We start from the raw sequence: 16,343 nt of genomic DNA, 5'->3' as shown, positions 1-16,343 counted from the left end.
AGTTAGGAATGTTCTGTAGCTCTGGAAGGAAGGTGTTCTGATTAACAGGCCTTTGCGGTCATCCAAAGCTGTTCTGGGTCCCATGAGGCCTTTGTTTTGGAAACAACTTTGGAAAATGCTCTTCCATGGCCTCTCTGCAGGCTCCCCAAAACTGCAAGAAAGCACAGTTCTTCCATGATTTTTGGAGTCTCTGGAGGCCATGTAAAAGCTCCATTCTCCATAAAAGCTTCATTTAGGAGCCCTAAATTGCATGGAAACAGGGCTGTGCTTTTGAGAATACTGTCAGGAAATTACACCTTAGTTCTAGATTGGATCTCTCTTTAACAAACTTCCACCCATTGGTAATTGTCCTGCCCTCAGGTGCTTTAAAAAATAAATTAATCCCTTCTTCTCTGAATGCTGACATGTGAATGTTGGCATGTCACCTAAAACATTCTTGCATGCCATTTTTGACACATGTATCATAGGTTCACCATCACTGCTTCCAATCCCCACCTTCACAGATCGTTCAGAAGGGTATTATGGTCAATATTTATGAGAGGAGCACCGTACCACAAAGACATGCAGTAGCAACAACAGCAACTACAGCAGACTGCAAATGAACTGATTGTTTGCATAGGATGCTGCTATGGACATGACAATGCTCATGGGGTTCAGACTGTAGAGCCATTAGGGCTGAAATGGAAAAGAATATATCTGTCAGTAGCTCCTTTGGTTGAAAGCTTCACTTCAGAAAAAAAAATGGAAGCATGAAAATGTTCTCAATATTTCAAACAAAGAATTAGTGGAGATCTTTCAAATTGACTGTGAAATCATCATTGCTTTCTATCCATCCAACCATCATTGGGCCCATTCTGTCTTCTTGTAAGCTTTGGATAGTGGAGTTCTTGTCTAGCCTCTTTACTTTGGGTAAAGAAAACAGATTTTTTTCTCTTGAAAATAAATGTTGAAACAATCCAGAATAAAGTACAAAAATGTACAGATAGGATCTGGACAGTGTGGCAATAACTGTGAATCTTGCATTTTAAAATGTGAAGTTGTACTTTTAAGCACAGATTAATCAAGCAAGAAAATTGCTTTGTCACATTCAACATCTGTCTCAAAGATAATTAAAACTGCTTGAAATTCTTTGCTAACTCAACCAATTGGAGAGATGAAAACAATATATTCTGTTCCCAGTTAAAAATGTTGATGTTTGTTTTTCCATTCTGAATATATCTACAGTTGGTTTGAGTTGAAAACTCAACATATAAAAATAATAATTAGAAAACTTTGTTTTTTCTATTTTAGGGAAAGGGAATTCGCGGACCTCCTGTGAGTACGGGTTTTTGTTGTTGTTTTTTGTTTTGCACTTTGAAACAGTTTGCACATACCAGTGGTGGGATTCAAACAATTTAACAACCGGTTCTCTGTCCTAATGATTCTTCCAACAACCAGTTCACCAAATTGCTCAGAAAGTTAATAACCGGTTCTCCCGAAGTGGTGTGAACTGGCTGAATCCCACCACTGGCACATATCCAGTAAACATCTCAACAAGCCCCCACAGTTTTCTTGGCAACATTTTCAGAAGTGGTTTGCCATTGCTTCCTTTTTAGGGTTGAGAAAAAGTGACAGGATCAAAGTCATCCAGTTGGCTTCATGCTTAAAGTAGGACTAAAATCATGGTCTTTCAGTTTCTAATCTGGTGCCTTTAACCACTCCTGCATACCCAAACCAAGTCTCAAACAGAACATAATCAACCATACACAATTAACTGCCTATTAAACACTTCTGTTTCAGAAAAACCCATTCATTCCTTGGACTGGGCTAGCTTTCAAAGCAGGAGTGGTTAGCCCTTGGATACCTCCAGCACTGTTTTTATGGTCCAAGTTTTTTGCATGTTTGAGGAGGGTACTTTTAAAGAGATGATATAGGGCTTAACTCTTGCCAAAATTTAAGACACCGATTTCACACGTTAAAAATGCAATACTCCCAAATGTTGGATGGGATTTTATTTTCCTATTTTGGGCATTTGGAGTGCAAATCAGGAAGCTTGAACTAAGACATAAGTCAGATATTTTGTCTCTTTAAGACTCTTACTATGCACACCCTTCCAAGGTGATATCCTTTGCTGCTCTAGAGAGATTAAAATAATAGTAACAATAATACAGCAGCACAGGCCCTGGTTACAAGAAAGTTACCAATCCCTGTTATGAGAAGTTTAATTGGTTTCTATCTTTTTTTCAATACAGGGTCCTCCTGGTATAGGAGGACTTCCAGGAGAAGTGGGAAGAGTTGGGCCACCTGTGAGTATTTTGTTCCATATTCCATTAAATAATTGATTAATATTTGCCTGCTTGTTAAAGCTTGTACCATGCTTTTAGGAAAGATATCCCTCAGGAATGACTGACACATTGATTACACTTGAATACACTAAAATGAATCTACCCTTTAGGTCTATCTTTGAAGGATTGTTCCAATTGTAAATATATATATGGTTTCCCCCCAAAATAAGCCTGGGTCTTATATATTAATTTTTGCTTTAAAAGACAAATTGGGCTTATTTTCCAATTGGGTCTTATTTTCAGGGGAACACACATCCATCTGGCTGATGATCTTAACTGGGGCTTATTTTTGGGGTAGGGCTTAGATTATGAGCATCCTGAAAAATCATGCTAGGGCTTATTTTCCAGTTGGGTCTTATTTTTGGGGAAGCACAGTACTAGCCATTCCAAACTTGATAATTTTTAGATGTTTAGTTGTAGCCTGAATGTCCAACCAGCACAGAGGGCACAGATTGTGGAAATCTGTTATTGATATGGATCTCTGCAATAGAATGCCACCAATATTATTACTATGTCTAAGGGAAGATTCACACTTCATCTTTAGTCCATTGCCTGTTGCCCACTGTAGAATAAATAGACCTTTGTTTTAAGCCTACACAGCTCTTATTATGTTTGCTATATTCTACTTAATTACATAAAAAGCTCTTCTTAATTCCTCTAAGTAGCATTTATTGGAACTCAGTTGAGCACAGATTAGATTAGATTGGTTAACATTCTCTCATGTGGTGAAGTCTCATCTGGGAATATTACTTTACAATTACTGTACAAGTAGTCATTCCTATGACTGCTTATATGAATAATAAAGGTTTTACAGCTCATTCCAGCTGATGCAGATTAAACAGTGAATCCAATTAAGTTCAGCTTTTCCTCCCAAATAACTGCATGTGAAAATGATGTCTGATATTTATTTGTTGGGTATTGTAATAAACGAAGTCTTTCAAAACTCCATAAATTAATCTGCCCATTCTGAAACACCCATTTATTTGGAATTATTGATTCTCCTATCTTTATCTATGCACTCCCATAATTAAAGGTGTATATTTAAGAGATTTCACATAGGAATCATTTGTATGTAATCAGCTTCCTACATCAGTTGAGAGATAAAAGTAATGAAAAGTATGAATGGTTTTAATTGGTTTTCATTATCCTTTCTTCTAAGAGACTTGGATATACAATTTATTTTTATGCTGTTGTGACACTGTTTAGGGTGATCCTGGAAGGAGAGGCCCCACAGGAGTGCCGGGACCTCCAGGGCCGAGGGTAAGTTTTCAGGATTAATACTGAAAATAAGAAGTGTTTCAAAATAAGTCCTCCTTCTCCAATTCATTTACAGAACCTTTTTAAACAATTTGTATGATAGATAGATAGATGGATAGATAGATAGATAGATAGATAGATAGATAGATAGATAGATAGATAGATAATTTTATTTCTATATCGCAACTCTCCTGAAGGACTCGGGGTGGTGCACAGCCAAGTAAAAAACACAATACAAATCCCAATTAATTTTAAAAATTATTAAAATTATTACATTTACGGCCAAGATTCATTAAAAACCCAAAAATTTGAAACTCCAAATTTAAAACTCCTTTACAAAGATAGCCCTGCCTGTCGGAAGAGCAGGGTCTTGAGGGCACAGCGAAAAACTCGGAGGTCGGAGATCTTGCGTATTTCCGGCGGCAGTTCGTTCCAAAGGGCAGGAGCTCCCACAGAGAAGGCTCTCCCCCTGGGTGTCGCCAGCCGACATAGTTTGGCCAACGGCACCCTGAAGAGTCCCTCTCTGTGGGAGCAAACTGGTCGGTGGGAGGCTATCAGTGGCAGAAGGCGGTCTCGTAAATACCCAGGCCCTGAGCCTTGGAGCGCTTTAAAGGTGGTAGCCAACACCTTGAATTGCACCCGGAAGATCACTGGGAGCCAGTGCAGCTTGCGCAGGAGAGGTGTTACATGAACACAACGGGTTGCACCCATAATCACCCGCACGGCTGCATTCTGGATGCAGAATAATATTGTATGGATGCAATATGATATTGTAGGGAAAGGAGTAGCAGAACCTGGAGCCAGAGATAGGAGAGGCATGAGCCTAGAATTTCTATGTAGCCACAAGTGAACTAAATCCAACCCCCTTTGACTTCTGTTACCCTTATCTAGCACCAAAATTGTGCTACCCATTAGTTGAGGATATTCCTGTGCATAGGCATAAGCAGCCATAAATCATTTTAATTGCACCTTCATATGTGGAACTGATCTTTTGCATCTGACAGATATTCTCAAAGAGGAAATTTGAAATATTTTAGGCTGCAGAATCTCTTAGTTAAAAATACAATTCCAGGAACTCTTAAGAGGCAAAGCATTGAGTTGTCATGACCACAAAGACCCTTGGAAGGGGGGTGACTTTTGAATGGCAGTTAACAAGCCCCACTTTTTCTTCCATTCTTTAATTGCTATAGTCACCCTGGCTATGCTATTTTCCCTCTCATGGAATGCCATTAAATTTTTGCAGAACTGCAGAGCCTGACAGCTAGAGAAATCCTACTCTAGTCAGCATGAGCGATGTACCAAGTTTTGTATAGCATGTCAAGTGGGCCCTTTGCACCCTATTTTAGATACATGTTGCTCTGGCTTATTTTCAAAGGGTGCCAGTTGATCCAATTCAGTACTGAGTAAAAGGGCAAATGAATGAAGGCTGCCCATATTCATAGTTGATCCCATTTATTAAATGAAGACAAAAAGCCAGAAATTTTCAGAAACCCAGTATGAATGGAGAATGCAATCCTGAACTAAACAGATTCCAAAGGCAACGTTCGATTATATAGGGAAAGAGGTCATACGTTTTCCAATATTGGTTCTAATTGTGAGTTTAAATAAGTTCTCTGTTGGTGGTGGAAGATAACCCTTGACCTTGTAAAAAGCTCCTTTACTGCATATGTGGATCTGTACCACCAGCCTTATTAATTCAAGTTCAGCTCGATGCTTGACAATATTCATGGCTATCCTAATTTTAAACTTTGCTAATCTACTTCAGGGAACAGTTGGCCACCATGGTGGAGATCCACTGGTAAGATATTTATCTTCCTTTTTATGGATGAGGACACCTTCCTGGGCTTCCGGAAAGCCCTAAATACCTGGCTGTATTTCCAGGTCTGGGGTTAATGTGATTGTAGATTGTAGTAGTTAGATTGTAGGTGGGGGCTGTCATATTTATTCCACTGTTTATGCCATAGGGCATTTAATTGTTTTATGCAGAAAGTATGTTTATATGGATCTTAATTGTTTTACTGGAGGTAGGGGAATTGTCTCTATGAGACTTTTGTAAATTGCCCAGGGTCTTCTAGAGTGGACAGTCATAATAATTAAATTATAGTAAATTAGTAAACAGATTTTCTCTAATCAAAATTTCTCCTTATTAACTTAATTCATTGTTTCATTTTTAGTGTCCACATGCCTGCACATCTGGCCATCCCGGATTTGCTGGAATGATGGGGATGAAGGTAGGAGAAGGGACGGAGGTAATACATTCTGGGTATGACTAGATATTGGTTGGATGTTGATAAGTTTCAAAAAATGTTACAGCAGTACCATAACAATCTAGAGCTAAGGTTAAATGTCACTGGAACATGAAACAAACATTTATTATATGAAAACCATTTAACAATTTAATAAGTGCTACTTACGGCAATAGTACTATGATTAAACTGCTGCAAGAAGATCGCACAGACTGACTACAAACACAGCATGACAAAGTAGCAATCATGCTGCAATGGAATATCCGCAAGAAATACTATTTGTCTGCAAGCCAGAACTGGTGGAATCATAAAATAGACAAACTCAGAGAAAATGAAAAAGCTAAAATGCTTCAAACAAAATACCTACTACATAATATAGACTTAACAAATGTCAATAAGAAAGACAAAAAAACCCTGGATGTGGCAATACCTGGAGACAGCAAAATTGAAGAGAAAGAACTGGAGAAAAATCACAAAATCCAAAGGCCAGCAAATAGAAATAGAATGACTGTGGCAAAAGAAAGCAAAGATAGTACTAATAGTAATAGACACCTTGGATACAACACCAAAACAACCGGAGCCACACTTGAACACTATTGGCATTGACAAAATCACCATCGGTCAATTGCAACGGCAGCTTTTACTTGGAACAGCTTATATCCTGCAACAATACCTTTAACACCATCAAACAACATCTGCCTTGGGAAGGACTCAATAGGTAGATAAAAATGCCAAATCCAGTCTAAACATCTGGCTGACTGTGTGACCAACCATAATAACAACAATGGATGATCCTATTAACTCTTGGGGGTTCATACTGAACACTTTGGAGAACTCTGATTTAAATGTTTTAATTTCAACTTCTCCAACCTGATATTCTCCAGCTATATTAGGTCACACCACACATAATTACTAGCTGATATGATCACGGCTTAACGGATTCTAAGAGTTGAGGTCCAAGACATCTGGAGGGCATCAGACTAGGAAAATAACTGGTTTCACATAGCTAAAATATCATTTTTTAATAGGCAATGTTTCCGGTGGCATATTTAGCATCAGTGAAAATATATTTGCTTTATATTTTAGGGTCACAAAGGAGCAAAAGGTGAGAGTGGGGAACCAGGAAAGCAAGGCTTTAAGGTAAGAGGAAGTAGTACGTGATTACATGCAAATCAGCTGGAATAAAGATGCTTCATGGAGGAAGAATGTTTAACGTTGCTGTGTTTTTAAGAACGGAATAACAACAATCTTCTTAGAATTAATCTTAGCATTTCTTCATTATTTTCCTAGCAGTTAGTTACAGCAGCTAATAATGGCCCTCTGAATCACTAAAAATAATGTGCTTTGTTTTGTTCTGCTTTTTATGACATGTGAACAAATCTTGTGATTTGTAAACCACAGTTTATGCTTTAGCATATACTTTGTTCAATCAACCATGGCTGAAAGCAGTAATGATTCAGTGTGATATTGTGTACCATCAGCTTTTCATCCCCTTTATTGCCTGGTTGCACGCTTTCTCAAATAAGTCAGCCCTGTTTTAATGTGCGCTGCCTCCACACGTACATATATGAGAAATACATAAATAATACAATAGATAATATCGAGGGAAACAGAATAAATTATGTATGCTAATTTTTATAATGTGTTATTAACTAACTTGTGCCTTGTATATATTTTTAGGGAGAAGAAGGCGAACAAGGACGAATTGGTGACATCGGAGATCAGGGCCCTCCGGTAAAGTATTTCCTTTTATTTAACTTTTTAGTTGCATTTCATCATATTGAGATGTAAGAAACTAAGAAAACCCAATAGCCATCTACCTCTTATCATTATAAATTCCTAATCTGACTATGTTGTTATCAGGGGTAGTATTCACTTACCTTCGCTCCCGTTTCGCAAATGTGAGTGTGCACACGCTTCGCTTGCATGTGCCACCTCTGCACATGCACAGGGCCTTCTGCACATCTACAGAGCGTCAAAAATGGGATGTGATGACATCTGGGTGGATAGGCGGAGCCTCCTGCAGCCACCGCTACCGGTTTGCCTGAACGAGATAGAACCGGTTGAATACCACCACTGACCGTTCTCATGATCAAACTAATGGGAATCATTTTCCTCCTGGGTTTAGTACTAATTGAAACCAGAGGTACCTGGATTTTTCTTTAGCACATTTAGTGTTGAAGCCAATTGCTTAGTTTGTTACCTGTCTTGAACCAGACTGAAAGGATAACAATAAATAGGAATGCCATTCACAGTAGGAATAAGGAAACTGATAACTAGGTGATGTGAGAAGCAGGAATGCCTGAGCCCAGTGGTGAAATGTAAAATTTGTTACTACCGGTTCTGTGGGCGTGGCTTGGTGGTGGGGGGTAATATGACTGAGTGGGCATGGCCAACTTTTTTTTTTTTTACTTTTAAAAGCATTTTTTCTACAACCTCTTTGGCTGAAGAGGTTGTAAAAAAAAATGCTTTTAAAGCCTCTGACGATCCCAGCTGACTTGCCTAATTGGCAGAGGCTTTTTTCCTTTTACAAACAATTTTTCTATAACCTCTTCAGCCAAATAGGTTATAGAAAAAATGCTTTTAAAAGCCTCTGATGATGCCAGCTGAGCCGCGTGATCATCAGAGGCTTTTTTTTTTTTTTTACTTTTAAAAGCATTTATTCGGCCAAAGAGGTTGTAGAAAAAATGCTTTTAAAAATAAAAAAAAGCCTCTGATGATTGCGTGGCTCAGCTGGGCAATGGGGGGGGGGCAGGGATTTTTGCTACTGGTTCTCTGAACCACCCGCCTCCATCGCTACCAGATTGGGCGATCCGGTCCAAACCGGGAGCATTTCACCCATGCCTGAGCCCCAGTCTTCTTCCCATACAGGTAGTCCTCAATTTACAACCACAACTGAGCTCAAAATTTCCAATGCTAAGCAAGAGAGATATTAAGTGAGTTTTGCCCCGTCTTACAGTCTTTCTTGGCACATTTGTAAAGTGAATCACAGCCGTTGTTAAATTAGCAACATGGTTTTTAAGGGAAGCTGGCTTCCTGATTGACTTTGCTTGTCAGAAGGTCACAAATGGGGATCACATGACCTCAGGACACTGCAACCATCATAAATACATGCCAGGTGCCAAGCACCTGGATTTTGATCACGTGACCACGAGGATGTTGCAACGGTCATAAGTGTGAAAAACTGTCATAAATCACTTTTTCCAGTGCTGTTGTAACTGTGAATGGTCACTAAATGGATGGTTGAAGTGGAGGACTACTTGTAGTGCCAAAGTATGTGTGTCGATGGCTGTTTCTTTAGACTTAACAGCAAGCACTTTCACACCACATCAATCAAAAGCAAATCTAGGCAGTCCTCACAATTGAGAAACAATAAATTCTACAGTACATCTAATAATAATACATGACGTGAAATTAGTTGCATCTCCAACTAATGTCATTAGTTGCATCTCCATAGGATTCTAAGTATAACAAACATTTCATAATCTTCTGAATAGTAACAAAAAGGAAGGTGATTTTATTTCTGGGAGCTGATTTCACAAAAGATGACTCACAGTACATCATTTTGGAAGTTCTGAGTTCATACAGATGGAGACAGAAAAACATATGCAATGTTTAAGGCTTTGTTGTTCAGTCGCTAGGTCATGTCTAACTCTTTATGGTCCCATGGACCAAAGCAAACCAGACTGCCCTGTCCACCACTGTCTCCTGAAATTTGCCCAAATTCATGTTCATTGCATCGATGACACTATCTAGCCATCTCGTCCTCTGCTGTCCCCTTCTCCTTTTGCCTTCAATTTTTCCCAACATCAGGGTCTTTTTCAATGAGACCTCTCTTCTCATTGGGTGACCAAAGAATTTGAGCTTCAGCTTCAGTATCTGTCCTTCCAAAGAACAGGCAGAGTTAATTTCCTCAAGACTTTGGGATTTTTTTTTTAAAAAAATGAATCAGTAGAAAAGCTTTAAAGACACAAGAATGAACATAGAAGAGGTTTAAAAACTGTTTTATCCAAAGAAAGTGAGCATATATTTGTATGTGATCAATTGTGTACATGGGCCTCATGTTTTCATGAATCTTTTGCATTTCAGGGACCTCAAGGGTTAAGAGGTTTCATTGGCATTATGGGTCCTAAAGGAGATAAAGTAAGTAGCATCAACTATACATTTGTGATTTCAAATTGTTTGGCAAAGTTGATTAATTGAGTGGTTTCTTGGTTTACATAAGAATTGATATGTGAGGACATTCATAAGGACATGGTGGATATTACTTGAAATGTACATGGTGAATCTTGCATTTCTGCTTCTTCACCTTGCCTTGAATGGACATTAGGGAGTGCAAGCCTTGATCTGATCCTCAAAAGCATGGTCATTAGTTCCCAAAGGATGGCCTATCCAAGTGATAGCTAACTTTTTCCAGACCAAGTGCCCAAAGCATGTGCGTGTGAACCCCCAAAATGCAATGCACATACGGCCCTCCACATGCGCCCTGCCCCCGTGCATGCGCGTGTGGCCCCCCGCCCCTGCACATGTGCGGCAGAGACCCAAAGACCAGTTGGCCAGTGGGAGGCATGCACACATGTGCAGCGGAGCTGAACTGGAGCAATGGCTTGCGTGCCATCAGAGAGGGTGCTGCGTGTTCACCATCACGGGCCTATCCTATTGTTTAGTATCTATGATCCTATTATATATGGATGCAACTAAAACAGTCACTGGAATATTTAGTTATTAAAAATGTGGTAAAAACGTTTAACATAAATGTTAGAACTATTGCTTTTTTAAAACTTATGCGTGTTTTACTACTAGCGCATGTGTAGATACCCTTGTGTAATAATCTATAAATCTGAATGTACATTCCCATTTATCTGAAAGATAAAGGTTCTTCAATTCTACGGTTTTATGGTTTGCAGTTTAAGAATGAAACTAAAACAGTCACTGGAATATTTACTTACTAAAAATGTAATGAAAACTTTTAATATTAATATTAGAACTGTTTTTTTTTAAAAAAATCGTGCTTGTTTTCCCATTAGGGCAGGGGTGTCACATCAGGATGGCATGGGCCGGACTGAAGTGACATAGGCCAGACCCTTACAATTTCTAGGATGGCCACATGGGCCGGATTCAGCCTCATCACGGGCCGAATTCGGCCCTCAGGCCTTGAGTTTGACACCCCTGCACTAGGGCATATGTAGATAAACTTGCATAATAATCTATAAATCAGAATATATATTCCCATTTTTCTGAAAGATAAAGGTTCTCTAATTCTACATTTTTAGGGTTTGCGGTCTAGATATCCAACTGCTATAATCGTGCAGTGTTCTGAGCAACCTCCCTTTAGATCAGGGGTGTCCAACTTTGGCAACTTTACTTGTGGACTTCAAATCCCAGAAATCCCCACCCAGAATGCCTGGCTGGGGAATTCTGGGAGTTGAAGTCCACAAGTCTTAACGTTGCCAAGGTTGGATACCCTTGTTTGAGATGATATGGGATTAAAATATACATGTGTATTTTGTTTTCTTAAACATTAAAATTATTCACATAATTCAGTGTTGTATTGATTATCAATATTATCTCAATATTTCATCAAATAAGAATAACACACTATTGCTATAAGCAGCACATTCTCTATTCAACTTCTATTTGTGATTGGCCATACAGTCCTATTCGATTCAATGTTTATAGGCTTTCTCTAAAATGGAGTTTCTTGATTATGTTAGCTTTCTCTTTGCTTGTAATTAAAAAAATTCTGAGGTAATTCTACAGTGAAGAGTATATTCTGATTCATCACATAGTTTAACACTTGTTTTATGGTTTCCAGAACAAACCCAGTTTGTACTGTCAAAATTTGGTGGTAAACCAGTGATCTTTAACTATGCAATTTAATATCCCTTTCTGTTTAATATATGTGAACCAGATAAATTAACTCTATACAAATAAGAGCTCTCTCAGTTGTGAATGAGGTATGTTCTACCAGAAGGCGTAGATGCCCATTTTGGGTGTGCTTCTGGTTTAGTATCACTCTCTAGTTTGTCAGATTGAGGTAATAGCAAGGAACACCTTTTTGGCAACTTCAGCTAATGTACTAACTATGGCTTATCTCTTGACCCGATTACTGCAAGGTGCTCTACATGCAGCTGCTTTTGTATCTAATTTGGAAATTACAGTACAGAGTTCATCACCCAAGAATAGCCTTGAGAATGCCAAAAAAGATTTTAAAAAATCCAAAACCTAGATTACTTCTATGTAGAAAAACATCACACGGATTCCCAATATTTATCTTGATGATATACAGAAGTGTTAGTTATGATGTTTCAAATGTGACCGCATGTGACTGACTGATGTGAAAGCCAGAGTGAGATTATTATTTAACTGAATCTCATCCAGGAAGGTTTACTTAAGAGACACTATTGGCTTCTCCGACAGCAATCTAGGTCTTCTCTATAATTGGATTGCATTCCCTGTTGAATTGAGAAAAAAGACATTCTCCTTATTATTCAGACATTTCCTCCCCCTAAATGGGCCTTTAATTGTTGGCTTGTATTTTTAAGAGTTTTCTTAATCATTTTAATACTTTACTTCAGAGGTCTTCAAACTTGGCAGCTTTAAGACTTGTGGACTTCAACTCCCAGAATTCTCCAGCCAGCATAGCATTGAAGACCTCTGCTTTACTTCATTCTAATTATACCTTTTTTATATGGAGACAACTCACCATGGTTTATTCCAGGTCGCACTGGCCATGTCTGAAATTCAAGAATCCCAGAATTATCCAGATTTTCATGGCTTTTTATAGATATGCAGTCCACCTTGGCGGAGCAGGACTGGTGATAGAATAATATCAAATTTATGAATCATGATAAGGATACCTTGTGATATTTCAGCATAGAACAAAATTGGGTAGTTTCATAGGGCTGGTCACATTGTAAATAATTGATTTTCATTTTCATGCTTTCTTTTATGCCATTCATTCACAACAGCTGTAAGTAGGTTCCGTGTTTCCCCCAAAATAAGACCTGTCTTATATTTTTTTGAACCCTGAAATAAGTGCTTGGCCTTATTGCCATGCGCTCAAAAGCCCAATTGGGCTTATTAGCAGGGGATGTCTTATTTTGGGGAAAACAGGGTAATAGCAGGGTGGATAAAAATCAATGATTTTTTTTAAAAAAAATAAAAAAAATGGATTTTTTTGATTTAAATCGGATTTTTTTATTTAAATCAGATTTTTTTGATTTTTATTGGATTTATTTTAATAAAAAACTTTTGGGGTAAAAATCTATCGTAAGATAGTTTTCTATTTAAGATACATAAATAATTTAGTTTATTCAGCATGAAATGTAGCTTAGTTATGTAGCATGAGGCTGTATATTCTGCAACACTGGGACTATCGGTGAGTCAACAGCAGGTCAAAGGAGTAGCAGAGATGACAGTTGCTCTTTAAAAATTATGATTTAAATCAAGTTGATTTATATCAAGTCTTTTTACTTGATCGACTTGATTTAAATCAAATCCACCCTGGGTAATAGTGAACAATTTAAAAAAAAACCCAGAAATTAAATCCAAATGCAATCTCCTCCCACACACATTCATATACACATATGCCATGCCTGTCACTAATTCAACCTGCTTATTAACTATCCTCTACTACCAGTTGGAAGAGGAAGATTTTTACAAGTTTCCTGAAGCACCAGGGATATGAAGCAGACCGAAATCCCGCTAGTAGGGAGCTTCAGAGCATGAGAATGATGAAAAAAGGCAACTTTTGAGGCCCTGAGGAATGGAAGCCTTGAAAGGATGAGGCCTGTAATAGCTGGTTGTATGAGGTATAGTTGGAGATATATGAATGTCAGAAGTAGTCTCTTGGATAACCAGGTTTAGAACCATGTAAGGACTCAAAGATGATAGCCGGCATTTTGACTCATATCCAGTAGTTTAGTGGCAACCATTGGAGCAGCCAAAGCAGAAAATCACTTGATTTTATTGGGGGAAATACCCATCACTGCTTGGGCTGCTGCATTCTTTGCTAGTTGTAGCTTTTAGATTTTCTTCAAAGGCAGCTTCTTGTAGAACACAGAAATCCAACTAGGAAGTAATTAGGGCATCAGTGCAGAGGTGGTATTCAGCCTGTTCGTACCAGTTTGGGCGAACTGGTAGTGGAGATTACAGATGGGCCCAGCCACCCGCCCTGCCTCTATGCTGTCCTATTTAGGCACATTTTTGAGGCTGGGCACATGCACGAGTGAGCAAAGCGCATGACTGGAAGGCTGGGCGCATGTGCGGAAGGTGCACACACGGGGCGAACCAGTGGTAAGAATATTGCAAACCCACCGCTGCATCAATGGCCATAATTAGGGCATCTTGAACCAAAAATGGTCCCAACTGATACACCAGAAGTACCTGCAAAAGCCTTCCTAGGCACAGCCGCCACTGCTCTTCAAACAAGAGGCATACATCTAAGACAATTCCTAAATTGTAGACCGTTTCTGAATATGTGAGTACAACCAAACCACTCACAAAAAATTCCCTGAAATAATATTAGACCATAAATCAAGAGCTACTCCATCTTAGATTCAGTCTTTTTTCCTCCCCACCCAAACCCTAACAACCTTCAACCTTCAGGGCATATTGATAATATACCAAACACCATGCTGATGAATGACTTCCCCAAGAAGTTTCATGTAGATGTTGAAAAGAAATAAGGAAAAGTGGGATCCCTGAACGTATCACAATGTAGAGGTTTCTGGGCAGATCTCTTCTCTCTTACCACCATTCACTGGAAGTGTTCCTTCAAGAGGGAAGAGAATCTGTAAAAAAAACAATTCCCCCACTTCAAACACATATAGAATAGAATAGAATAGAATAGAATAGAATAGAATAGAATAGAATAGAACAGAACAGAACAGAACAGAACAGAACAGAACAGAACAGAATAGAATAGAATAGAATAGAATAGAATAGAGTTGGAAGGGACCTTGGAGGTCTTCTAGTCTAACCCCCTGCCCAGGCAGGAAACCCTACACCACTTCAGACAAATGGCTATCCAACATCTTAAAAATTTCCAGTGTTGGAGCATTCACAACTTCTGCAGGCAAGTTGTTCCACTTATTAATTGTTCTAACTGTCAGGAATATATCTAACTGTCAGGAGTATTTCTGCTACTCACTTCAAAGGGAATGGAATGGGGTATAGGAACCAAGTCTTGACAAATGTAAAACTGAGTTTGTCCTTATTGGAATTGCTAAGAAAGTGGAATATTTCGAGACCTTGAATCGTAATAATTGTTCTTCTTGGTCTTTATAATATAGGGTGTTCGTGGTTTTGATGGAGAGCCTGGTCCTCAAGGTCTTCCTGGGGCAACTGTGAGTTAATCTGCTTAATCCTAAAGTCCTTTAGCCTGCTGATGGCCTCAGGATAGAATTAAACTGACTGTCTTCACTCTCACATTAACAAAATCCCTCATCTCAATTTTCATTCAAAACAAACAATCAAGCGCTAATTTTCAAGACACCATGGTAAGTGCCTTAACACAGGGGTCCCTAACTCCTGGTCTGTGGACTGGTACTGGTCAGTGGCCCGTTGAGAACTGGTTCGTGCAAGTGTGTAAAATTGCATTTGCACAAGTGGCAGGTGTGCATGCAAAACCCCCGCTCCTCCTCTGCAGAGCCAGAAAAGTTGGGGACCGCTGCCTTAACACTTCAGTGCAGCAACATACAGTATAAATTGGGGTGACTGTATTTTTGGGATTTGGAAAAGGAAGAGCCACTCTTCTGTCCTGGGGACATGGTCTCTTGGGAACCTCAGAACTGGCACCCCACAGATCTGCTTTTCCTTCGCTTCTCCCTCCTGGGTTCTTAAGAGAATGGGAAAGGTGACTTTTTGGTTTCAGAATAATTTAAAGAAGACTGACTGTTGGGCATGCCTTGTACTGAAGTGGAAAAATATCGCTTTTGATGCAAAACCAGGAAACATGGGTAGTGCTTATCTTTCTGGACAAACTGACTATGGTGTCATATGTCCAAAGTCTGGAAAAATAATTAGAGGAGCATATTTGCTCCAGGGCAAGCTAGACACACAGAAGATTCCTAAAATGAGAAGCTACAATCAATGTGCATTTCCTGTAATTGGTAATCACTCTGATGAGTTGATTTGGTTGTTTCAAGGAATTGCTCAGAGACTGCTAATCACTATTTATGTTCCTTTCCAGGGTGATCGGGGACCACGAGGTTCACTGGGACAAACAGGCCCCGAAGGAGAGAGGGTAAGTTTTTAATAGCCTTGTAATAACTGAGAAAAATAAGAATATCTCCAGCTAAAACTAGGGACATTGGTTGGAATGCAAGTCAAAATATGACCCATGGAGTTTGTGCAGTTTATTTCATATAACTACCCAGATTCCACATATCTAAGTGTAAGTAAGTTTTATTGCCTTTAGCATGACTTACTCTGTGATGAAATTTTAGCTTAAGCTGTCTATCGTGGACCTTTCATGTTTCTTAAGAGGTCCCTAAGGGGGCGTGCATAAGTG

The 16,343-nt window shown here is 39.0% G+C and overlaps 1 protein-coding gene across 1 annotated transcript in view; it reads left to right on the top strand.

Annotated features, from left to right (window-relative positions):
• The window catches only part of COL9A1 (collagen type IX alpha 1 chain), an 89,763-nt gene that overhangs the window by 35,272 nt on the left and 38,148 nt on the right, over positions 1-16,343 (top strand). The window contains exons 11-20 of the mRNA XM_034431973.3: positions 1,291-1,314; positions 2,232-2,285; positions 3,531-3,584; positions 5,347-5,379; positions 5,756-5,812; positions 6,914-6,967; positions 7,508-7,561; positions 9,917-9,970; positions 15,124-15,177; positions 16,023-16,076. Of these exons, the coding sequence (XP_034287864.2) occupies positions 1,291-1,314; positions 2,232-2,285; positions 3,531-3,584; positions 5,347-5,379; positions 5,756-5,812; positions 6,914-6,967; positions 7,508-7,561; positions 9,917-9,970; positions 15,124-15,177; positions 16,023-16,076 (492 nt within the window). The remainder of the gene's footprint in view (positions 1-1,290; positions 1,315-2,231; positions 2,286-3,530; positions 3,585-5,346; positions 5,380-5,755; positions 5,813-6,913; positions 6,968-7,507; positions 7,562-9,916; positions 9,971-15,123; positions 15,178-16,022; positions 16,077-16,343) is intronic.

This window comes from Pantherophis guttatus, chromosome 1 (assembly GCF_059756535.1).
Source record: "Pantherophis guttatus breed Tessera chromosome 1, ASM5975653v1, whole genome shotgun sequence".
In the NCBI taxonomy this organism is placed as follows: domain Eukaryota; kingdom Metazoa; phylum Chordata; class Lepidosauria; order Squamata; family Colubridae; genus Pantherophis; species Pantherophis guttatus.
The sequence above is the reverse complement of the archived record's forward strand: the minus strand, read 5'-3'. Positions and strand labels throughout refer to the sequence as shown.